This window comes from Trichechus manatus, unplaced genomic scaffold (genome assembly GCF_000243295.1).
Source record: "Trichechus manatus latirostris isolate Lorelei unplaced genomic scaffold, TriManLat1.0 scaffold00019, whole genome shotgun sequence".
NCBI classification, from domain to species: Eukaryota; Metazoa; Chordata; class Mammalia; order Sirenia; family Trichechidae; genus Trichechus; species Trichechus manatus.
The window spans coordinates 741,115-764,745 of NW_004443955.1; the positions used below are offsets into that span (position 1 = coordinate 741,115).

The 23,631-nt window shown below is 39.3% G+C and overlaps 1 protein-coding gene across 5 annotated transcripts in view; it reads left to right on the top strand.

Annotated features, from left to right (window-relative positions):
• Positions 1-23,631, top strand: part of HERC2 (HECT and RLD domain containing E3 ubiquitin protein ligase 2) — a 341,529-nt gene that overhangs the window by 161,004 nt on the left and 156,894 nt on the right. For 4 of the 5 annotated variants that reach the window (XM_004372619.2, XM_023727841.1, XM_023727839.1 and 1 more), the window contains 15 exons: positions 619-806; positions 2,027-2,182; positions 2,834-3,019; positions 9,641-9,811; positions 10,168-10,271; positions 11,347-11,497; positions 13,801-14,015; positions 14,340-14,472; positions 14,583-14,710; positions 14,791-14,986; positions 17,464-17,597; positions 18,326-18,499; positions 18,578-18,714; positions 18,827-18,978; positions 19,650-19,841. In XM_004372619.2, coding sequence (XP_004372676.1) covers positions 619-806; positions 2,027-2,182; positions 2,834-3,019; positions 9,641-9,811; positions 10,168-10,271; positions 11,347-11,497; positions 13,801-14,015; positions 14,340-14,472; positions 14,583-14,710; positions 14,791-14,986; positions 17,464-17,597; positions 18,326-18,499; positions 18,578-18,714; positions 18,827-18,978; positions 19,650-19,841 — 2,417 coding nt within the window. The remainder of the gene's footprint in view (positions 1-618; positions 807-2,026; positions 2,183-2,833; positions 3,020-9,640; positions 9,812-10,167; positions 10,272-11,346; positions 11,498-13,800; positions 14,016-14,339; positions 14,473-14,582; positions 14,711-14,790; positions 14,987-17,463; positions 17,598-18,325; positions 18,500-18,577; positions 18,715-18,826; positions 18,979-19,649; positions 19,842-23,631) is intronic. The other variant, XM_023727840.1, reaches the window with a different exon arrangement.

The following is a 23,631-nucleotide window of genomic DNA, read 5'->3' on the forward strand; positions in this document are numbered from 1 at the left end:
GTTGACACCTCTCCCCACCCACCCAGCATTGTTGTCCTCCTGGCCCTGTACCTTTGCATTCTGCTCATGAGACCAGAAACATGCACTACTTTTCTAACCATGGCTTCTGGGAGCTCACTCTTCACCTTCCTCCCCATCTACTGATGGTCTCCCTTGTAGTGCTGAAGGCCGACTTCTAAGGTAGATGCAACTATGTGGGTGAGCTGGTCTGTAGGAACAGTGTTAGGTTTATATTTGAAATGCAGCTTTGTACAAAGACAATGACATGATTTTTTTCCTTCCAAAGGTGTTTACTGGCTTACTCCTTTAACAAGATCCTCTATCATTTTGGACCATTTTATGCAGCTCTTTAGGAGCACACTTTGTAAAGCAGAGGGGCAGCAGTCTGTCTTGAGTCTTACAGGCCCCTCTGCTCAGTGCTCAGTGAGGTAGCACTGCTGCAGACACACCTCTCGCGTCTGGGCAGGGAAGCTAGCCACACGTCTGAGCAGTGTTTCTGGTTTCAGTTCCTGTGGCGAGTTTTTAATTCTCTCTCTTTTTTCTTACTTTCGTTCTTTTTTTTTTTTTTTTTTAACAGAGATGACTTGTTTAATTTGCAACCCTTTCTCCCCTGCACAGAAACATTGCTTCTCAGACTGTGGCCAGATTGAAAGATGCTGCTCGCCGGATCTCCTTGTGTCTGGACTTTGAACAGCAGCACAGTAGTGACAGATCTGCTTCCTTGGACTTGTTACTGCGCTTTCAGCGTTTACTTATCAGTAAACTTTATCCAGGAGAGAGTACTGATCAGATCTCAGATATTTCTAGTAAGTTGCTTAAAATGTCTTGTATTTTAGTGCTTTTTTATTTAGGCATTTTGGTGTGCCCATTCTGTATACTCAGATGTGTAGTTCTTACACTATTAAATGCACCGATTTTGGGGGACTTACAGGAGTTCATTTTGCATCCAGTTTTTTTGTTGTTGTTGATTATTTCTATATTAGACTCAGTAATATTTTCTATTTTATTGTCTTAAGATTTCAACTCTTTAGACATCAGAAATAGCATCCTTTATGTTCAGTTTAGTCTTTTAGAAGATTTATCAGATCTGTTCTACATGTGAGTTAGGAGTGTTGGAGACTGACGTAATATAGGAGCGAAACAGTAATGTACTAGTTAGTGTGTCACGTCGGGAAGTCAGTTGGGTGCAGTGGGAGGAATCATCATTGGAGGAAGACTGGGCTTCGGTTATAGCTCTGTGGTTTGTTAGCTGTTTGACACTGGACTAAGTTAGTCTCCTGGGGGCCATAGCTTTCTCATTTACAAAACTGGGAACATGGCTTCGGGGGTGCCTTGTGAGGATTGAAATTGGATAATGTGTATGGGCAGCACTGTGCATGCTACACAGTCACCGCTGCTTCCCACAGGCATTGCAGGTCATTTGTGTGCTCCATGCATGTATCTTTCTCTGCCAAGAGCAGAGAGGCCTGCTGTTCGTGTCAGTATTTTTATGGCTAGTTTATTCTCATAAAATAACATGGTTACATCCTGAAAAAAGTTAGACACTTGTAAATGCTGAGTGTTCAGGTTAAAATAGGTGCATTTGTAGTCTGAAAGAGATGACCATCAGAAAGAGACAAAGTCAAAAGGATTGAGAAGTTATTAAGAACCATGTAAGAAGATAAGACTGAAAAATGGCTGACTTTGTTCCTTGGGAGTAGTTTACAAGCTTTAAGACTTGGACTTTGAAAACAAACATTTGTGTATTAGGTATAAAGTTTTTAAAATCTATTAAATTATGACTTTAGTATTTATTATACACCTGAAGTTTCTAGGTAGTATGTAGTACGGTGTATAAAATATGGCATAGTCAAATTCACTGTCCCTGAAGTTACATGGTGTAAGATGAACCAAGGACAAAGTTACTATGCTGCTGCTGAGAAACTGTTACAGATAACAAGGTATACAGATGAGAGGGGCATAGTGGAGATGTTCAGTTTGTTTACAAAGTAAAGTAAAAATGAAATCTCCTAAATCATTTTTCAAGGTCCTGAGCTAATGGGTGTTGGTTCTTTGCTGAAAAAGTACACAGCTCTACTGTGCACACATATTGGAGATATACTGCCTGTGGCAGCTAGCATTGCTTCTACTAGCTGGCGGCACTTTGCAGAAGTGGCCTGCATCATGGAAGGAGACTTCACCGGTACTGTTCCTATTTCCATCCTGTGCACCAGTATTTATTTTAGGAGATTGATGAAAGCTGAAATGTACCATTTCCTGATAAAACAACATGTGTTTGCTTTTTAAATTTTCTAGTCCTACTGCCCTATTGCCTTTTCTGTTTTTTAGTTACTAACAATTCTGTTATTAAGCCACCTGGTGTGGCAATCATATCACCATAAATATAATTAGTGATTTAGGTTTATACCACCAGTATTAGCACTTCAATAATGAGTTTGATGGTAGTTGTCTAATTTTATTTTAGTGACATAAAAATTAGTTGCCCCTTTCGGAAACTTAATTCTAATATTACTTAGTATTTATTTAATTTCATGATGTTTGAGCATATGATTGAGTGCCTTTCTCTGATGGCATATGTATTGATAAACTTTTTTTTAAAATAAAAGACTCTTTAGATAATAGTTCTGTGTTGAAACAGTATTTTTGAAAAGTATTATTGTAACTCAAAAGGTTCTGTTTCAAAATGAAAGATAAAATAACCCTGTAAAACTATGCTCAAGGACAAAGCTTTCCTTATTTCCCAATTTATCAGAATTTAAAGATATGGCTAGTTTATAGGTGATTTTATAATTTAAATTTCAATGCTTTTTTTCGTTTTTCTTTTTTAATTTAGGTGTTCTCCTTCCAGAACTAGTAGTGTCTGTAATGCTTTTGCTCAGTAAAAATGCTGGTCTCATGCAAGAGGCTGGAGCTATTCCTCTGTTGGGTGGCCTGTTGGAACACCTGGATCGGTTCAACCACCTGGCACCAGGAAAAGAAAGGGATGATCATGAAGATTTAGCCTGGCCTGGCATAATGGGTATAGCATTTTAATTTGTAGTACTTTCACTGAGAAAAGTTTTGTCCTAGTTTAACCTGTTACTGCCTTTCTATTTGAAAGAATACAAAGGAAGACCAATTATTTGCCATTTCCATTGATGGTAATGTAAATGGAAAATAAAGATAATACAAATCAGAAGAGATTTGGGTTATATTTAAGGGAGATTTTTATGTAAGCAATGGTTGCTAAATCCTAAAAGGAATTATTCTAGAAAGTTCTGGAAAACCATTTCGTGGAAGGTGCTGTTGAGGTACTTAGATGTGACCCAGCCTAGGAGGCAGAAATTGATATGGGATGGTGTCCCAGAGGTATTGGTGTTATTTGATGATCATGAGTTATGAGATTCCTGTAGTCACCTGAGCATGTCTCAACAGGTACTGTCTGTAGTGCACACCTTATGAAATGAAATGCATCTTCTCAAGGTTCTGAGCTTTGGTGGTTTTGGCTCTAAGCCTGAGTATGCATAATCTGTATGATTCTGGTTTCCTGCACTCTCAGAATTAATAGAAGTTATGATTGAGGGACATGATATACTTTTCATTTTATATGAAAGCTCAGTCTAGGTGGGATTTTTCTTCTCCCATTTCAGAGAGCCATCTTTATAACACAGAAATTTAAAACAAGAAGTAGCAGTTGTCCTGAGGACAATAGCCTTTAGGATATCTTTCAGTCTGTCTAGCTATCTATCAAGTACTGTGCCAAACATAGTAAATTATTTTTTAATACTGCTGATACTTTTAGCACCATTCATCTACATTTATTTAAAAATGAACTTAAATGGGCATTGGTTATTTTTGTATCTATACTAAATATGTTCGAGGGTATTTAATTTGCTCAGCAGTTCAAACATACTCATTTTAAAGCCTTTTTTAAATTGTGAAATATAACACATACTTAAAAGTGCACAAGGCAGCTCTATGATTTATCACAGAAAAAGCCATGTAACATCCCCCAGGTTAACAAACAGGGTGCACTCAATGCTATAGCTTTCCCTGTAAGAATTATCTTTGCATCCCACGCTTTTTTTGATAAGCTTATTTTTATTTTCATTTAGTTCAAAATATTTTTAAATTCTTTTGAGACTTCTTTGACCTATGTGCTATTTAGAAGTTTGTTGTTTAATCTCCAGCTGTCTTTATGTTACTGATTTCTAGTTTAATTCCATCGTGGCATAAGAGCATACTTTGTTTGATTTCTGTTATTTTAAATTTGTTAATATTATGTTTTATGGCTCAGAATGTGGTCTGTCTTGGTCAGTGTTTTCATGAGAGTTTGAGAAGAATGTATATTCTGCTATTGATGGATGAAGTATTCTGTAAATGTCAGTTAGATCCAGTTGATTGATAGTGCTGTTCAGTTCAACTATATCCTTTCTGATTTTCTGCCTGCTGAATCTGTCAGTTACTAATTGAGCAATGTCGAAGTCTCCAACAATAATAGTGGATTTGTCTATTTCTCCTTGCAGTTCTATCAGTTTTTGCCTTAGATATTTTGGTGCTTTATTGTTAGGCATATACACATTCAGGATTGTTATGTCTTCTTGGAGAATTGACCCCTTTATCATTATGTATTGCCCCCTTTTATCCCTGATAATTTTCCTTGCTTTGAACTCTGCTTTGTCTGAAATTAATATAGCTACTCTGGCTTTCTTTGATTAGTGTTAACATGTTAACATGGTATATCATTCTCCATCCCTTGACTTTTTTTTCCTACCCCGATGACAGATTTTTTTGGGAAGTACATCACCAGGCCTTTTTTCTGAAGTGCCTCTGGTTGATTCAAGCCACCAACCTTTCATCTAGCAGCAGAGTGCCACCTCTGGGTGGACTCTACCCCTTTACTTTTCATCTGTCTTTTTATATTTAAAGTGGGTTACTTACAGACAACAGGTAGTTGCATCTTGTTTTTTTTTAATCCACTCTGACAGTCTGTGTCTTTAAATTGGGGTATTTAGACCATTTTCACATTTAAAGTGATTATTGTTAAAGTTAGTTTAATATCTACCATATTCGTATTTGTTTTCTGTTTGTTGCCTTTGTTCTTTCTTTTTTGTCTTCTGTTTTTTGCTGCTTTCTCTAGTTTTAACTGAGCATTTTATATGATCCTGTTTTCTTTCCTCTCTTAGCAAATCAGTTATATTTGTTTTAAAGAATTTTTGGTAGTTGCCTAGAGTTTGTAGTATGCATTTAAAATTAATCTAAGTCCACTTTCAAGTAACACTGTACCGCTTCATGGGTAGTGTAGGTGCCTTATAACAGTAATCCCAATTCCTCTCTTCTTTCATATCATTTATTCATAACTATAATCATTGGATACATTGTTGCTTTTATTATTTTGAACAAATTATTATTCATTAGATCAATTAAGAATAAGAAAAATAATTTATTCTAATTCCATTTATTTCTTCTTGAATGCCCTTCCTTTCTTTATGTAGATCTGAGTATCTCACCTATATTATTTTCCTTCTCTCTGAAGAACTTTTTTTTAAACATTTTTGCAAGGCAGGTCTAGTCACGGTATATTCCCTCAAGTTTTCTTTCCCCTGAGAGAGACTTTATTTCTCCTTCACTTTTGAAGGATATTTTTGCTAGATATAGAATTCCAGGTTGGTGGGTTTTTTTTTTTTTTCCCCCAGCACTTTAAATATTTCATCCCACTGTCTTCTTGTTGGAAACCCTGGTGACATAGTGGTTAAGAGCTGTGGCTGCTAGCCAAAAAGTCAGCAGTCCAGACCCACCAGGTGCTCCTTGGAAACCCGGTTGGGCAGCTCTACTCTGTCCTATAGGGTCACTGTGAGTTGGAATCGACTTAACGGCAGTGGGTTTGGACTTCTTGTTTGCCTGCCTTCTGATAAGAAGTCTGATGTAATTCTTACCCTTGTTCTTGTATAGGTAGGGTGTTTTGTTTTCTTCTGGTTTCTTTCAAGATTTTTTCTTTGTCTTTGATTTTCAACTGTTTGAATATGATGTATGTAGGTGTAGATTTTTTAATATTTATCCTGGATCTGTGGTTTGGTATCTGTCATTAATTTTGGAAAATTCTCAACCATTATTACTTCAAGTATTTATTCTGTTCCCTTCTCTCTTTCTGGTATTTCCATTATGCACATGTTACACCTTTTGTAATTCTCCCACAGTTCTTGGATATTCTGTTTCATTTTTTTTCATTCATTTTTCTTTTTCAGTTTGGGAAGTTTCTACTGACATATCTTCAGGCTCAGTGATTACTTCCTGGGCTTTGTCCGATCACTGGTGAACCCATCAGAGGCTTCTTTATTTCTCTTACAGTGTTTTTTATTTCTAGCATTTCCTTTTGATTCTTAAGAGTTTCCATCTCACTGCTTACATTACCCATCTCGTCTTGCATGTTGTCCCCTTCTCCATTAGAGTCCTTAGCATATTATTCATAATTATTTTAAATTCCCAATCTGATAATTCCAAAATCTCTGTCATGTCTGGAATTAATTTTTGTGTATACTCTGAGGTAGACGTCACACTTCATTCGGTGTTTCTACATGGAGATTTTTGTCATAATGACATTGTGCCAGAACCTTTGATTGAAAGACTGCCTTTGGTTACTCTTTTGGATGGCCATCTTTTCATCAGTCAGATTATTCTGGGAGCCTGTGTCTATTTCTGATCGTATAGCTCCCCTCCGCCTTGATTTATCGTGCTGCTAGAACCTCTAGTTAATTTTTGAATACAAATAGTGACATTCTGCATCCTTGTCTTGTTCCTAGTATCAGAGGAAATCCCAGTCCCAAATTTCACACATTAAGTGTGATGTTTATTGTAGGGTTCTTTTTGGAGATATTTCTAGTATATTGAGGAACTTTCTGTTTCTTCTTTGCTATGAGGTTTTAATTGTGAACCAAAGCCAAACCAAATTCATTGCTGTCAAGTAGGTTCTGACTCATAGCGACCCTAGATGACACAGTAGAACTGCCCCATAGGGTTTCCAAGGAGCAGCTGGTGGATTCGAACTGCCAACCTTTTGGTTAGCAGCTGAGCAACCACTGCGCCACCAGGGCTCCTTTAATTGTGGATGGATGTTTAATTTTTATCAGATACTTTTTCTGCATCTCTTGATGATTATACAGTTTTTCTATTTATGGGAGAATTATTGATATTTTAAGTGTTAAACCAACTTTTCATTTCTGGAATAAAGCTATCTTGGTCACATTGATACATATTGGTCATGATAATATATGTAGTCAGCCCACCGTATCTGTGGGTTCCACATCTGCGGATTCAACCAACTGCAGATCAGAAATATTTGGGAGGGGAGCGGAGGGGGGGAAGAACATTCCAAAAAGCAAAACTAGAATTTGCCGCAGGCTGAGCACTATGCTAATTCCACAGTGGCTTCCCACCATGTCACAGATCCTCAGTCTCTCTACAGCACTCATGGTTTGAGCGTTGTTGTTCGCTTCCTGTCTTGTCATTATTCCCTAAACAGTACAGTTTAACAACTATTTACAGAGCATTTACATTGTATCAGGTATTGTAAGTAATCTAGAGATGATTTGAAGTATATGAGAGGGCATGCACAGGTTATATCCAAATACTTAGCCGTTTTATATAAGGGACTTAAGCATCTGTGGATTTTGGTGTCCACGGGAGGGGAGGTTCCTGGAAGCAATCCCCTGTGGATACCGAGGGATGACGGTATTGCTGATGTTGGTTTGTTGTTGTGATAAATGTTTGTAAGTGAGATATGCCTATAGTTTTGTTTTCTTGTAATGCCCTACAAGTTACTGATAACCAGCATGCCTGCGTCAGTACCGGAGGAAGGCTCATTAACAGCCTCCTTCATGCAGATGACACAACCTTGCTTGCTGAAAGTAAAGAGGACTTGAAGCACTTACTGATGAAGATCAAAGACCACAACCTTCAGTATGGATTCTACCTCAACATAAAGAAAACAAAAATCCTCACAGCTGGACCAATAAGCAACATCGTGATAAACGGGAAAGATTGACGTTTTGAAGGGTTTCATTTTACTTGGATCCACAATCAACACCCGTGGAAGCAGCAGTCAAGAAATCAAACAACACATTGCATTGGGCAGATCTGCAAAAGACCTCTTTAAAGTTTTAAAAAGCAAAGAAAGATGTAACCTTGAAGACTAAGGTGTGCCTGACCCAAGCCATGGTGTTTTCAGTCGCCTTATACACGTGGGAAAGCTGGACAATGTATAAGGAGACTGAAGAAGAATTGATGCCTTTGAATTATGGTGTTGGCGAAGAATATTAAATATACCATGGACTGCCAAAAGAACAAACAAATCTGTCTTGGAAGAAGTACAGCCAGAATGCTCCTTAGAAGCAAGGATGGTGAGACTATGTCTCACATTCTTCGGACTTGTTATCAGGCGGGATGAGTCCCTGGAGAAGGGCATTATGCTTGTAAAGTAGAGGGTCAGTGAAAAAGAGGAAGATCCTCAACCAGATGGATTGACACAGTGACTGTAACAATGGGATCAAGCATAACACCAATTGTGAGGATGACGCAGGATCGGGCAGTGTTTCATTCTGTTGTATATAGGGTCGCTATGAGTCGGAACCGACTTGGTGGCACCTAACAACATCAACAACAACAACCAGACCTCTACTAAAAAAGAAGCGGCTATAAATCAGGAAGCAGGCAGCTTCCAGCAACCCCTGTTAATTTCTGTTGACAGTCTATTCAGCTGAGAATATTAGAGTCGGGAGAAACTAGCTGATGAATCAGATAATAGAAAAACAGAATCAGCAGTCGGGTTTTGGTACCAATTATTGTGATATCCTCCTAGAGTGAGCTGGAGAATTTTCTTTCCTTGGGAGGATATTTATAAGATTGGTAGAATTTGCCAGGTAAAACATCTTGATCTGGAGTTATCTTTGTGAACATTTGTTTTCTTGGGCAGGGTTAGGGTGTAGGGTGTCGTGGGAGCCCAGCTTTTATTTAAAAAAAATTCAAACCTACAGAGAAGTCGCAAGATAGTGCAATGTACATTCATGTATCTTTCATCTAGGTTCTGTGCTTGTTTAATAATTTGCCATGTTTGCTTTCTTTTTGTACATGCACACATATGGAGGCATTTGAACATGTCATAACCTGACACTATCTGCCCAAATACTTTAGCTTCTTTCTGTTGTGAACAAGCACATTTTCTATCCTAGCCGCAAAATAATATAGTAGTATCATGCAAATACAAGAAAATGCACAAGGTATGCTCAGCAAATTAACACAGTGATCACATCCATGTGACCACTGTACCCTGGTCAAGAAACAAAGTGTTGCCAGCTGTCAGATGCCCTCTGTGCCCCTCCAGTCACTGCCCTCCCCTTCCTCTTGGGAAAGAATCATAGCCCTGACTCCTGCCACTATCGTTTGTTTCTGACATATGATCAGATTTGCCATTTACGCTGCTTAAGTGGTTTTGTTCTTTATCATTCTATATCCTTGCTGAATTTTTGTTAGTTACAGAGAGAGGTGTGTTCATCTCCCACTGTGACTGTGGACTTGCTTGTTTTTCTTGTAGTTCTTTCACACAATTTGTTCTTTCATTTTACTTATCTATCTACTGATTGATTGATTTTGGTTTCTGTATATACAGAGTCTTTTTTTACAGGTCAAAACTGTAGGAATAATGAGGAGGTGACATTTATCCGCAAAGCTGATTTGGAGAACCACAATAAAGATGGAGGCTTCTGGACGGTGATTGATGGAAAAGTGTATGACATCAAAGACTTTCAGACTCAGTCTTTGACAGGAAACAGCATTCTTGGTAAGGCCTTGGTTTTCACTCCAGCATTAAAAGTTTTAGCACGTTTCATTTAAACAGAGCATTTGGCCTGTGAGTGATCTGGTTAGTGTTGTACCAGCCTCCACACATTTTAATGTATCTGTGACTTTGGTGTCTGTCTTGTCAACTAATTCAAGCACATTTGAGGAATTTCTCACTGATACGCATTTTTGTGGAAACAAGTTGCTCTGAGTTGGCCCAGGTAGCCCTGGGAGGGGGTGAAAGATATTATACTTAGGTGTCCCTCGCTTTTAACCAGCCATTTCTGCTACAGATGTTTAGGCAAATTGTGTTGAAGTCATATTGCTTTGTAATTACGTTTTTTGTTTATGTTTCAGCTCAGTTTGCAGGGGAAGACCCAGTGGTTGCTCTGGAAGCTGCTCTGCAGTTTGAAGACACGCAGGAATCGATGCATGCGTTCTGTGTGGGCCAGTACTTGGAGGTGAGGCTGCGTGCAGGGGTTCCCTGGGGAGTGGCAGGGAGGGCTTCTGTGTGTGGTAGGATGACTGCCCTACAGGGTGGGTATTATTAAGTGGGCCTTTGAGGGGCATTAAGTATAAACATAGAGACACTTTAGAAGTTTTCCATAAATGAATTTACAGTTACTTGTGTTAAGATTTATGATGTGCTGTTCTTGAAAAATTATTTTAAAATTGTTGATTTGTAAGAAGTACAGGTTCTCTTACACCAGAAAAAGAGGTTAACCTCTGGCCTTTACAATTTTATTGTAAGCTTATGTAGAAATATGGAATGGCTTACTGCCTTGTATAAAAAATGTGTATATTTTTTGCGAAGAACTGTATAGAAGCATAATTCTTCAGAACAGAAATATGTCCTTCCCACATATTCATGGTCATTAGAATTTATATGTTGGGATCAGCTTTCTAGGTATGTCTATGGAATAAAATTCATTGAATGCCGCAAGGGTGCAACTTATGGCATTTTATGATGGGGAAAATTACTTTGCTTGTAAATTGTCTGATGTGACTGGAAGAATTTAAGGTTATTGTTATATGAACTCTTGCTTTCTTTTTTAACAGGTTTTCTTTTTGTTAGAATGTATTTATTTCCACTATATGTATGGTCACGGTTCAATAAGTTAGGAACCAGCAATCTTTGTTATGTGATATTTTTGTTTCTCATTGGGTTCATTATGCATGTAATAATTCAGTATATTTTCTGAAGCACTGTGCACAGTCACTCTGGGAACTTCTGTCTGGCTCCCTAAGGAATTTTCTAACTAAGGCCTTTATCTGTAGTTTGGTTTTTCCACCAGCAGAGCTGTGTATCTGCTTTTTGCTTTGTAGGGTGTGTGTAGTTTATATGGTGTCTGTTGTTCTAGCATGGCAGCATAAGCTCATTATTACAGGATGTAGGAATGGGGCCCCCAGAGACTCAGTTCTCTTCATCATATCAGTTAAGTCTTGTTTAAGGGTGTAAGCTAGTACTCTTCTTGGTTTTCTGTTTTTTAATTAACCCCATTTTCTCAGACTGATGATGAAATTTATTTTTCCCAGCCTGACCAAGAAGTCGTTACCATACCAGACCTGGGAAGCCTTTCTTCACCTCTTGTAGACACAGAGAGAAATTTGGGCCTTCTTCTCGGATTACATGCTTCCTATTTAGCAATGAGCACACCGCTGTCTCCTGTTGAGGTTGAATGCGCCAGTAAGAAAAATTTTATTTTCTGTGAACTGATTAGCAGGTTATTTCAGTAGAAACGTAAGTGCCATTAAGAGTGGGAGAGAAAGAAGATCCACACAGTTGTTGATGATGAAAAGTAAGAACAGTCAGGCTAAACCAATCAGTGTGACTTTCTTCACTGTCGTGGTCTGTGATGACAGAGGAAGCTTCCTGGCATGTAGGCACGTGTCCGATGGCTGTGCTTTCTCTCGCTGGGGTTACTAGAAGGGCCCCTCGTCTCACCACATCTCCAGACATCGCATGCAGTGTGTGTTGTCTGTTCTGATTGTGAGAAACACTCTGTTTGAGGATTGTATTTCTACCAGACTTTGGGACCGATGCTGTAGGGATGGCAGCCTTTGTAACCAGCAGAAGTAATACAAATTTCTCTATGTCCCATAAGATGAGTTTAAATTTTTCTTCATGTTTTGCACACTTCTCCATCTGTCTGTCCTCCATCCATCTAACAAGCACCTAGTGAGTGATTCCTGTGTGCAGGTCCCCAGGCTGGGCATTCAGGGTGCAAACATGAGTGAGGCCTGCTTCTGCCTTGAGGGTGCTCCCTGTGGGGATGATCCAAATAGTTTAAGCAGATAAGGGTACAGTGTGATAAAGGCTCATGAAGAGACATTTGTAAGTTGCTTTGGGGGAAGAAAGACTTCCTAGATGACAGTAATTGACTGAGACTCGAGATGAAATTGCAGTCCCAGCAAACTTGGTGTGGGAGCATCTGGGCAGAGACACGAAGTGTGTGGGGCATCACTGAGAAAAGCAGGGGCTTCGAGCTGCTTGTTTATGGTGGGTCTGGGGTTGTCAGTTGAGTTCAGCAGGTGAGGATGGCCAGACACTGAGTGTGTGTGTTGTGCTGCCTGACATCCCTCCAGGGGCAGCGGAACTGTCCTCGTCCTAAAGGTGCGAGGCACAGTGGGGAAGACCTGCTTCATTTAGGTCAGCAAGTGGAGGAAGCAGTTTTGGGAGGAGAGCAGTGAAAGGGGCTGTGAGCACCTATTGGGTGGAGGCCTGGTCCTCTCTAGGGATCAGAAAGGTCTTCCTGCAGAAGCCAGTAGGGGAGCTGTGTCTTTGAACAATAAGCAGGAAGTCCCCAGGTGTTGGAAATAGAGCCAGGGAGGGTCATGATCAGATCTGTGTTTTATAAAAATTAATGCGGCAGTTTGCAGAGTGCAGGTCGAAATTCTCAAGGGAATAACACTGAGGGCATCTCAGATTTGATTGCTTGGGTTTTAGAAGAGTATTTCGATAACACAGTTATTAAGAAGATCTAGTGATGGAGACACTGATTCCTTACTTTTGGTGAATTTCCCTCTGGTTATCACAGGCAGTTACAGTCAGCATTCCCATTTGACCCGACGGATGGCATATTTGTCTGACCTGGCCTATCCTGTATGGTACAACACAGCATCTCCTGCAGTGGTCATTGGATTGCTGTGTCTTTAATGAGCCATCCCTTACTAAAAATTGCATTCTGTGCATTAAATATACTCTTATTCTTCTTACTTTACGTAGCCTGCCCTTGGGATGTTTTCCTTTTTAACCCCCTCACCTGTGTCATTCGCCTGCTGGATGCTCTGTGTCTCTGTCTTATTCTCCGTCTGGGCTCAGTTGTTCCCACGGGGAGTCTTTCCCTGACCCTCAGAAGAGTTCAGGTCTTTCTGCTGCACACGCCCTCAGCCCCTGTAGTACTTTGTTGTGCATGGTTATTTCAGTTGACATTGAGTGATGAATCGTCTCAGTGGTGCTTTGGTGCTGGCCTCCTTGTTAAAATGCGGAGTCCCCACCCTCATATGGTGTCTGTGAGACAGAACAGCCCCCTGCAGGATATCTAATAAATGTTGGACTGGAAATACAGTAAAACCTGCAAAAGCCATAACCTGTGTAACGTGGAAACCTGTCAGAGAAGGAAAACTCAAATATTTTCCACTAAAATGAGTGATAAAAAGGTAGTAAGACTGCACCCTGTTACAGGTGGAAACTTGTGAGGCCTGGAAAAACAAGGCAGTCCCTTCGAGTTCCGGCTCTCACAGATTTCACTGGATTATGTCGAGTCCTGATAACCACACATAAGGTATTCTGAATAAGCAGAAGGTGTTACCTGGCTTCACGTAGATGGAGGAGTTATAAGGCAGTCTGTGTAAATACGTTAGATACAGCTTTCACATAAGTGATGCTAAGTTTCACCTCCTAAGTATTCATTCGGCATCTTTTTCCTCTGTATCTACATGTGGCTGATGCACTCAGCCTCTCTGTACTGTGTGCTTACCCTTGTCCAGAGTGGCTCCAGTCATCTGTCTTCTCTGGAGGCCTGCAGACAAGCCAGATCCACTACAGCTACAACGAGGAGAAGGATGAGGACCACTGCAGCTCTCCTGGTGGCACTCCTGCCAGTAAATCCAGACTCTGTGCCCACAGATGGGCCCTGGGTGACCATTCCCAGGCCTTTTTGCAGGCCATCGCTGACAACAACATGCAGGACCACACTGTCAAGGTGAGCTTGCTCTGAGGATCCGTCACAGAGAGACTTGGACCTTCTACACCTCCCCTGCTGAGTCTGCCAGAGTGTCCTTGTGTTCACCTTAGCACTTGACATGTGCATACTTTCCCAATGTTTCATTATTAACTTACTCCAGACTTGGTTTCGGATGTCACTTGGAGGGAAGGTTTTGAGGTGAGAAGCTGATTTGACTCAGTGTGCAGGCAACATTTTAGAAACATTGCTGATTGCAAATACATCAGAAGCTTTGGCATGTTCAGGGTTGGTGTGAACCTGCAAGGATGGCTCTGAAATGACCTCTTGCCGCTTCTGTTGCAGGACTTTCTGTGTCAAATAGAAAGGTACTGTAAGCAGTACCACTTGACCACGCCAATCACATTTCCTCCTGAGCATCCCGTGGAAGAGGTGGGCCGCTTGCTGCTGTGTTGCCTCTTAAAACATGAAGATTTAGGTATGAAGTTAGGTTTCGGTGTATTTTAGCTGTCCTGTAGGTCTCTCACTCCCATGTGATACACATTCCTCCCTCCCCTACCTCTTCTTTAAAATGTCTTTTACATACAGGTCATGTGGCCTTATCTTTGGTTCACGTCGGTGCACTTGGGATTGAGCAAGTAAAACACAGAGCACTGCCTAAGTCAGTGCTGGATGTTTGTCGAGTTGTCTACCAAGCAAAATGCTCCCTAATTAAGGTAAATAGATTTTAATTCTCTTTCTTCTTTGCCTTGCAGATGTTTGGTATTTAATTGTGTTTTCGTATTGAACTCTGCAGACACACCAGGAACAGGGCCGTTCATACAAGGAGGTCTGTGCTCCTGTCATCGAACGCCTGAGATTCCTTTTTAATGAACTGAGACCTGCAGTTTGTAATGACCTCTCTATAATGTCTAAGTTTAAGCTGTTAAGTTCTTTGCCCCGTTGGAGGAGGATAGCGCAGAAGATAATTAGAGAACGAAGAAAAAGGAGAGGTGAGAATATAAAAGGAAAATACTGTCCAAGTGTGAACTTTCCCCTTTATAGTTGAGCCTGTGTTTTCAGAGTGAAGCTATTCACTGCTGTTTGTAATGTATGGCACTTCCCCATACTGCCGTAATATTCGTTATGTGGTTTTATGATTAAATATGGAAATCGTGCTGATGTTTACAAGATACTAGATAATGATGAAACTTTTAAGTAGAATGTGTTATGATCTAATTACTAGTGAATTGCTACTGAAAAAGGTAAATACTGTAAACATCACTAAATTGACGGAGAAAATATTTTTATCAAGTGTCCTGGTAATAAGATGTTTGTAAAAGTTTATCTTACAATTCATCTTACAATTCTTTTAATGTTTTTTCTTTGGCAGTACTGAGTATTCTGATACATGGGGAGTTATTAAAGGGAACTTGAAGAGTTACTGATATTTTTAAGGAAACATCTGACACCTGTCTGGGAATATGGAAAAGACTTTTTGCATTAAATAACCAGCATTTGAATAAAAGTGCATAAAATGTTTTAGAATTTTACCACTTGTGGTTATAAACTGGTCTTCAGAAATTTCTGGTTATACTCTTATGAAATATACTGATTCATTGACAGACCAGCTGATTAAACAATACTGATTGTTGAGTTTTTGATGGACACTTTGAACAGTAATGACATGAAAGACTAACATGTTTTAGAAGCCATCCTAAATTGATTGCTTCTGAGCAAACCCTTAAACCACAACACAGTAACACCTCTGAGATCCCTTCAGCCCAGGCTGCAGGAGACTCCTAGCAGAATGGCGGGCTCAGGAGACAGGCCTGTTTCAGCTTTGAGGGAGAATGATTTCCCTTCACCACTTGGTCATTTCATGTGCATGGCTTCTCAGCCTTCTTTGCCACCTTTTAAAGCTTCTTGTCTTGGGCTTTTACATTTTTATTGTGTCATGTCTGAAACCTTTTTTGAAAATTAAATAAGTTATAAAGTATAAATAATTAATATACTCATGTTGTGTTTGGTGTACGAAGTACCACCCTTAGGCTTGATGATTCACTAGAAGGACTCACAAGACTCAGCTGTTAAATACTCACAGTTATGGTTTATTACAGTGAAAGGATGCAGATTAAAATCAACAAGGGGAAAAGATGCAAAAGGTGAAGTTCAGAGGAAACCAGGCACAAGCTTTCAGGTGTCCCCCCCCCCCCCCCCCGCCACCCCGCCGCACCAGTGGAGTCACATGGGGACTCACTCGGTTCCTCCAGCAACAGTGTTGTGACAGCACATGGGAAGTATTGCCAACCAAAGAAGCTCACCTAAGCCTTGAAGTCTACGGTTTTATTGCATGTCAGTCAGATAGGCAGATGGTGCCCCCGTGATTAACCTCAGCTACTCAGACTTTAGCCCTCCCCGACCCAGAACACAAACATTCACCATGAATCATAACGTTAGGATAAATTTATCTGCTGAAACTGGTACAGCATGGTCTAAGGCTTTAGGCATACAAAAACACTCTTACCGGACAGAATAGCCCAAGAGCTTAGAGATTATCTTCCAGGAGCTGGCCAAAGGCTAGTCCTGTAGGCAGGCCTGTCTTTGGAATGTGCAGCAATGAGCAGGCCAGGTCTGCTGAGCTAACTCTTTCCTGCACAGGTGTTGCTTATTATGTTGCTTATTATTTATATCATATGCTTAGTAGAATTGGACTAAAAGCCTTCAAAGAGACCAAAAATATAGAACAAATACTACCTATCACTTTGCAAATTCAATAGAAACTTCCCTAATTAAAGAGGATCACCTTGAAAAAAGGTGTCTAGTTGGTTCTGGTGGCAGAATCATGGGGCTAGACTGGGGTGGGCAGACCAGGGTTTGTGGGCCGAATCTGGCCTGATACCTGCCTCTGTTATTGTCTGTGAGCTAAGAATGCTTTCTACATTTTTAAATGGTTAAAAAAACAAAGAGAAGAATAGTATTTTTGATGCATGAATATTATATGAAATTTAAATGTAGTATGCATAAATAAAGTTCTATTTGAGCACCAAAGCAAAGCAAACCTGTTGCCATTGAGTCGATTCCGACTCATATTGGAACATAGCCATGCCTGCTTGTTTACGTGGTCTGTAGCTACTTTTCATGCTACAGCAGCAGAGCTGCATAGTTGCGACAGACCGAATAACCTACAAAGACTAAAACACTCACGACCTAGTCCTTTAAGAAAATGTTTGGGCTGCTTAGCTCTTCCCCCTTTGTAGCCCTAGCTGACATGGTGGAGCTCCATGTCCATGTTGGATGTCAGATGGTGTGGAACTCTTTATGGCAGGCTTCACTTTGTAGTTTGACCATTTCAGTTGACAATGGAGTTTACATGTTTCTTTGAACAGAGTAGTTATATTTTACACCTTCATACACATTTAAATATTTCTTAATTAAGAATTATATTTAAGTAGATTATTTTTATAACGAATGACTTTTTTAAACGTAGTTTCTAAAAAGCCAGAATCTACTGATGATGAAGAGAAAATTGGAAATGAAGAGAGTGATTTAGAAGAAGCTTGCATTTTGCCTCACAGTCCTATAAATGTGGACAAAAGACCCATTACAATTAAATCACCCAAGGTGAAGTATTTTCTGTAATTCTGATACTGGTTAAATAAAACACAGCATATAGCAAAGGAATCCACAAGCCTTGTAGCTTTGTATTTTAGCGTCTGTAGGGTAGTAAATGGAGTGGGATTGTTACTAAAAGTGTGGATAACTGTGCCCCAGTGATACTCAGTGAACTTAATATGCAATGCTGTGGTCTGACCTGTAGATGAAGAGGTGTTTCCTGTTATTTTTAGTGAAACGTTATATGATTATTCATTTACCAGTCACTTGTTGAGTATATCCTTTGTTCCAGAAACTGTACTGGTCCTTGAGACTATTAATATGAATGATAAGTGTGTATTTCAAGTTAGCCTGTTCCAAAGTACATAGTATCAGACAAAACAACAACAAAAAAACCATTGCCATTGAGTCAGTGCCAACTCATAGTGACCCTGTAGGACAGAGTGGAACTGCCCCATAGGGTTTCCAAAGCTGTAAATCCTTACAGAAACAGACTGCCCCATCTTCTCCCACAGAGTGGCTGGTGAGTTGAAACAGCCAACTTTTTGGTTAGCAGCTGAGTGCTTAACCACAGATTATAAATTCACTTATAAGCATATTTGTGGCATAGAAATACAATTTTACTGTATTAGTTAATTAAAATATTTTACCAGTTTAAACCTAGTGACATTACTCATCTGTGTTTTATTTGAGTAACTGTTTTAGACCCAGAGGTGAAAATGGTTTTCCTTTGTTAGGATAAATGGCAACCACTGCTGAGTACGGTAACAGGTGTCCACAAGTACAAGTGGCTGAAGCAGAATGTCCAGGGTCTCTATCCGCAGTCTGCACTGCTCAGTACAATTGCTGAATTTGCCCTTAAAGAAGAGCCAGTGGATGTGGAAAAAATGAGGAAGTGCTTGTTAAAACAGGTAAACTTTGTTGAGAACATGCTTCTCTGCATGAGATAATATACCCAACACTTAAGAGTATGCATTGATATTTTGCAGTTGGAGAGAGCAGAGGTTCGTCTGGAAGGGATAGATACAATTTTAAAACTGGCAGCCAAAAATTTCTTACTTCCATCTGTGCAATATGCTGTGTTTTGTGGATGGCAAAGACTTATTCCTGAGGGGATTGATATAGGGTAAAATTTTATAACATTTTTTTCATAAGAGAAACTGGAAACAAAACATTGTTCCGTTAAAGTTCCAAGTGTGATAATGTTCTAAGTAACCTTGTTTATCTTTGTTTGAAAGGGAACCTCTTGCAGATTGTTTAAAGGATGTTGATCTGATTCCACCTTTTAACCGAATGCTGCTGGAAGTTACTTTTGGCAAGCTGTATGCTTGGGCTGTGCAGAATATTCGAAATGTTTTGATGGATGCAAATGCCAAATTTAAAGAGCTTGGTGAGTTTAAAAAATATCTGGTAATTAATAGGCCATATTCAAGTTGACATTGCAGTAATGCCCACGTCCATATCAGCATTTTTTCATAGCCTAGCTCTTAATTATGTGTTATGGAAGCTTGCAAATGGTAATTTTTGCTTTCATGAAGACATTAGTAACTTTGTATATTAGAATAATAATCTAGGCCGCTTTTATCTTTCTCAGGTTCTAAACAAAACATGGCAGAAGACACAATTTTGAAGTATTCTAATAATAAAGCTTTTAAATTTTAACATATTTTCATGTGTATCGCTTATACCATCTACCCCAAAATGTCCGTATCCTCTGTTAATACTTATTTCTGGGGTTGTTTGAACATCTACAGAGAAATCCTAGGATTGGTTTTGTGGAAGAGAAGTAAAACGCATCTGTTTACACTTGACATGAAATGAATCAGGCAGCAGGGATACTTAGAGGATGCTAGAGCAGTGTGGTAAATTGTGTAGACAGAGATAGCCGTATGTGGAATGAAGGTGGCAGGACCATCACAAATCATTACAGAGCTGCCTGATACTCTTCCTCTATGAACATCCTCTGAAAAATAGAATTAAAGAACATTGCTAATGCTTTCTGCATCATGTATGTCTTGTGTCCACACACAAGGAATTTATGTGGGTGCCAATGCTTATTAGGTATCCAGCCTGTTCCCCTGCAAACCATTACCAATGAGAACCCATCAGGACCAAGCCTGGGGACCATCCCACAAGCTCGCTTTCTCCTGGTGATGCTTTGCATGCTGACCGTGCAGCATGGAGCCAACAACCTGAACCTCCTTTTGAACTCGGGCACTCTTGCCCTCACACAGACAGCACTACGACTGATCGGTAGGTCGACACTGGCTTTTCTAAAGAAAATGTCAGATTTGAAAATGTCAAGTTTTTGTCTTGATCTCTTTCTCTTTTTTTACATTTTTTAAAAATTGTGATAAAATACATATAACAAAATTTACCACTTAAACCATTTTGAAGTGTATGCTTCAGTGGCATTGCATACATTCACAGTACTGTGCAGCCATCACCACTGGCTGCTTCCAGAACTTTTTCTTCACCCCAAATGGAAACCCTTTACCCATTAAGCAGTCACTCCCCATTTCTCCCTGCCTTCTCCCCAATTCCTAATCTTTCTGTCTCTAGGATTTGCCTGTTCGGGATATTTCATATAAATGGGATTATATGATATGTGGTCTTTCATGTCTGACTTCTTTCACTTAGCATAATGTTTTTAAGGTTGGTCCGTATTGTAGTATGTATCAGAACTTCATTCCTTCTTATGACTGAATAATATTCCATTGTATGCCTATACCACATTCTGTTTATTAATTCATCAGTTGATGGACATTTAGGTTGTTTATACCTTTTAGATATTGTGAATAATGCTGTTAATGAACATTCGTGAACACGTTTTTGTTTGAACACCTGTTTTCACTTCTTTTGGATATATAGCTAGGAGTCATGTGGTAATTTCTGGGTCTTGTAGTAATTCTGTGTTTAACCTGCTGGGGAACTGACAAATTGTTTTCTGTGGAGGCTTCACCATTTACATTCCTACCAGCAGCGTATGAGGGTTTCAGTTTTTCCACATCCTCTCCAACACTTCTTATTTTCTGTTTGTTTGATGATGGCCATCCTGCTGACTGTGAAAGGAGTCCTGGTGGCTCAGTGGTTAAAACGCTTGGCTGCTAACCAGAAGGTTGGCGGTTTGAATCCACCAGCAGCTCCATGGAGAAAGGTGTGGCAGTCTGCGTCTGCCAAGGTTTGTAGCCTTAGAAACCCTGTGGGGCAGTTCTGCTCTGTTCCGGAGGGTCAGTATGAGGTGGAATCAACTCGGCAGTTCTGACAGGTTGTGAAGTGGTATCTCGTTGTGGTTTTGATTTGCATTTCCCTAATGACAAATAAACGCGGAGCATCTTTTCATGTGCTTGTTGGCTATTTGTACATCTTCTTTGGAGAAATGTTTATTTCAGTCCTTTGGCCATTTTTTCTTGGGTTGTTTATTTGTTGTTCATTTGTATTTTTTTAAATATATCTGGGTACTAGACCTTTATCAGAAATGATTTGCAAATATTTTCTTCCATTTTCTAGGTTGTCTTTTTTACTCTCTTGATACTGTCCTTTGTACAAAAATTTTTAATTTTGATAAAATTTATTTTACGTCTTTTTCTTTTGTTGCTTGTAGTTCTGATGACACATCTAAGAAACCGTTGCCTAATCCAAGGCCATGAAGATTTACCCCTGTGTTTTCTTTAAGAGTTTTATAGCTTTACCTCTTACATTTAGCTTGAATCATTTGAAGTCAATTTTCGTGTGTGGTGTGAGTTAACGGTCCAACTCCATTCTTGTGCTTCTGCATATCGACTTGTACCAGCACCGTTTGTTGAAGAGATTGTTCTTTCCTTGTTGAAAGATCTTGGCACCCTTGTTGAAAATTAATTAACAATAGACATATGGGTTCACTTCCAGAATCTCAATTCTATTCCATTGATCTGTTTATCCTTATGCCAGTACAACACTGATTACTGTAGTTTAGTAGTAAGTTTGAAATTGGAAAGTATGAGTCCTTGAACTTTGTTTTTCTTTTTCAAGATTGTTTTGGCTATTTGGTGTTCCTTGCAATTCCATGTAAATTTTAAGGTCAGCTTTTCCACTTCTCCAAAAAATGCCGTTGGAATTTTGGCAGGGATTGCTTTGAATCTGTAGGTCCCTGGGTGGTGCAAATAGTTAGTGCTCGACTGCTAACTTAAAGGTTAGGGGTTTGAACCCACCCAGCAGCACTGTGGAAGAAAGGCCTGGTGTTCTGCCTCTGTAAAGATTACAGCCAAGAAAACTCTGTGGTGCAGTTCTACTTTGTCATACACGGGGTCATCATGAGTCGGCATCGACTCAACAGGACCAGGTTTTTTTGCATTGCATCTGTACATTGCTTTGGGTAGTGTCACCATCTTAATATTACATCTTCCAATCCCCTGAGTGAGCTCTTTAAAGGAGCCCTGGTGGCACAGTGGTTAAGTGGTTAAGACACTGGACTGATTTTAATTGATTCTGTTGTTTTCTTCTCTGTTTCTCTTCCGCTTTTTATTGTTTCCTTTCTTTTGGTAGCCTTAGGTTTAGTTTGCTCATCTGTTTCTAGTTCCTTAAGTTGTAGAGTTAGGTTATCAGTTTGGGATAGTGGTCTTTTTTTAACACAGGCGTTTGTTACTATGAGGAGCCCTTGTGACATAGTGGTTAAACCCTCGGCTGCTAACCAAAAGGTCAGCGGTTTGAACCCCCCATCTGCTCTGTAGGTGAAAGATGTGGCAGTCTGCTTCACTAAAGATTATGACCTTGGAGACCCTATGGGGCAGTTCTACTGTGTGCTATGGGGTTGTTAAGTGTCGGGAATTGACTTGACAGCAGTGAGTTAGCTCTTTATTTCAGCAATGTTTTGGAATTTTCAGCGTGCAAATGTTGCATCTCCTTGGTTAAATTAATTCCTAAGTTTTTTATTCTTTTTAATACTATTGTAAATGGAATTGTTTTCTTAATTTCCTTTTTTGGATTGTTTATTGTTGGTCTGTAGAAATACAACTGACTTTTTTGTGTTGATCTTGTATCCTGCAAGGTGTTTAATTAGTTTATTAGCCATAACAGCTATTTTTTGGGGGGTGGGTGTGGGACTCTTTAGGATTTTCATTACTGTATTTTTACACAAGTAATGCACGTGTTACACATTGTTTGCCAACTCCCTTGCACATAATTTTCCTAGGTGCATTACATGAGTGGGCATGTTATTTACTTGGGCCCGTTATTTGTGAAAAATCAGGTATATAAAATTATGTTGTTTTGGAGGAGTAGAGATAGTTTTATTTCTTCTTTCTAGTTTAGATGCCTTTTATTTCTTTTTCTTACCTAAGTTGCTTTGGTACTGAACTTCCAGTACCATATTGAGTAGAAACAGTCAAAGTAGGCATCCTTGTCTTGTTCCTGATCTTAGGGGGAAAACTTTAAAAGTCTTTTGTTATCGAGTATGATGTCAGCTGTGGGTTTTTTTTTCTTTTTTTGTATATAGCCTTTATCAAAAGGAAGTTCCTCTGTATTCCTACTTTATCAAGTGTGTTTTTTTTTTTTAAATCATGAAAGGGTGTTGGATTTTGTCAGATGCTTTTTCTCCATCTATTGAGATGATTGTTTTTTTTTTTCTGTTACTCTGTTAATGTGGTATATTACATTAACTGATTTTTATATGTTGAAACATGATGTATACTACTTTCAGTATGCTTCTGGATTTGGTTTGCTGCTAATTTGTTGGAGATTTTTACATCAATGCATAATGGATATTGGTCTGTAGTTTTCTTATATTGTGATGTCTTTGACTTTTGGTGTCGGGGTAATGCCGACCACATGGAATGGGTTAGGAAGTATTCTCTTCTATTTTGGGAAGCATTTTTTAAAAAGTTGGTGTTAATTCTTCTTTAAATATTTGATAGAATTCACCGGTGAAAGCAATCTGGGCCTGGACTTTGTTTTTTTGGATATTTACTTACTTATTTTTATTGTACTTTAGATGAAGGTTTACAGAACAAATAGTTTCTCATTAAACAGTCAGTACACATATTGTTTTATGACATTGGTTAACAAC